General features: G+C 58.3%; 1 protein-coding gene across 1 annotated transcript in view; it reads right to left on the reverse strand.

The window, feature by feature from the left end:
- Positions 1-1516, reverse strand: part of LOC122546509 (glycosylphosphatidylinositol anchor attachment 1 protein-like) — a 7411-nt gene extending 5895 nt beyond the window's left edge. The window contains exons 1-2 of the mRNA XM_043685203.1: positions 1138-1516; positions 168-364 (exon numbers count right to left, since the gene is read on the reverse strand). Of these exons, the coding sequence (XP_043541138.1) occupies positions 168-337 (170 nt within the window). The 5' untranslated portion in view covers positions 338-364; positions 1138-1516. The remainder of the gene's footprint in view (positions 1-167; positions 365-1137) is intronic.
- Between the last annotated feature and the right edge of the window lie 326 nt (positions 1517-1842).

The raw sequence follows: 1842 nt of genomic DNA on the forward strand, positions 1-1842 counted from the left end.
GTGGCCTGCTCTCTCTCTCTCTCTCTCTCCAGTCACTGATTCCAGTGGCCTGCTCTCTCTCTCTCTCTCGTGAATGTCCTGATTTTTCTCTCTCTCTCTCAGTCCTGATTCTTCCCTCCGAACCTCTGAGTGTGTTTGATTGCCCTTGCCCGGACGCTGTGTCCTACCTCTGGGTGTTGTGGGGTAGTGCCAGTCCGGCCACATAGATTGCAATGGAAGTGAGTACGACAGCTTCAGTGTCTGAGACGGGGAAATGGTCTGTCGCTCTTCCCTGGCACAGGAGTGGCACGTAGTAGAGGGCAAGACCCATGACATGGCAGATAAAAATCGGAGTCATGATTGACAGGAAACTTGGTCTCACATTCTGGAGTGAAGGAACAGGAGTGATTACAAACTTTGTGGGGGTGGGGGGGTGAACCTACAAACTCAAAGGGACTGCGACAGACTAAGGATGCACCCCATTAGCCAGGAGTCAACCCCAACCTCTCAGCCTGCCCAGTCAATGACTGTCCGATCGGGGCACCGTTTGGATTACCGAAGGGGGTGGAGGTGGTGGGGGGTGACAATGGATTGTGCACAGCAACATCCCAGGAGCAGCCATGTCAGTGTCCTGTTCAGTGACAATCAGGTTGCTACCGCTGAGGACAGGGAGGGGAGGGGGAAAATTGGGTTTGGGCATCATTTGGCTCACCTGACCCCCGCCTCCTCCCTCTCCCACCCCACCCTGGGCCCTCCGCTGAACGATCCCAAATTCCTCTACCCTGCGACATAGCCAGGAATACTGTGGGTGGCAGGTTTAATTGAGGTATTCCAGAGGGTTGTTGGATGGCCATTTGTATTGAAGTGGTGTGCTGGGATATGGAGAGAAGGTAGCAGACTGGCACTCGGTAACCATGCTCAGTGCAGGGCCTCTGAGCCGAATGGCCTCATACTGTGCTGCAACAATTCAGAGACTCTCTGAAGGAATGAGGCACGGGGGCCCAAAGGGCTGTAACCCTCCCCTTTGTCCCGCTCAGTGAGGGTCACATTTGGGGCTTGAATTTGCAGCCTGACCCCTGTGGTGCCCATACTGACCCTGCCCTCCCTCCCTCACCCCATCACCGTCACCCCTGCCCCCACCCTCCCCACACACAGTACCTCGTTGGCACAGTCCTGAGTAGAGACGGGAACCTTGGACAATCGGATCCACAGGTCAAGAGCGTGAGGAAGACATTGAGGAAAACTCTCGGGCACAAAGTGCTCAGCGGTGGCGACTCGCTGCAGAAAGACAATTCGCAGCTAACATTCCCACCCTCAGCACGTCACAAACTACAACACAGCAGCTGAAGGACAGTCCCAGCTGGCATGGCAGCCAAAACAATGATTCAACAAACTGCAAGACTCGAATGCCCCGATCCTGTGTGTTAGTCACACTGACAGAGTTCTTCTCTTTTTCCAGATATTACTGAGCAACTCTTTATCCAGTGGGACATGGGTTTAGTGCCTTATTCAAAAGACAGCACCTCCAGCAACATACCGCTTCCTCAGCGCTGACCCTCCGACAGCGCGGCGCGCCCTCAGCGCGGACCCTCCGACAGCGCGGCGCGCCCTCAGCGCGGACCCTCCGACAGCGCGGCGCTCCCTCAGCGCTGGCCCTCCGACAGCGCGGCGCTCCCTCAGCGCTGACCCTCCGACAGCGCGGCGCTCCCTCAGCGCTGACCCTCCGCCACTGCGGCGCCCCCTCAGCGCTGACCCTCCGACAGTGCGGCGCCCCCTCAGCGCTGACCCTCCGACAGCGAGGCGCCCCCTCAGCGCTGACCCTCCGACAGCGCGGCGCCCCCTCAGCGCTGACCCTCCGACAGC

Source organism: Chiloscyllium plagiosum, unplaced genomic scaffold (genome assembly GCF_004010195.1).
Source record: "Chiloscyllium plagiosum isolate BGI_BamShark_2017 unplaced genomic scaffold, ASM401019v2 scaf_23232, whole genome shotgun sequence".
NCBI classification, from domain to species: Eukaryota; Metazoa; Chordata; class Chondrichthyes; order Orectolobiformes; family Hemiscylliidae; genus Chiloscyllium; species Chiloscyllium plagiosum.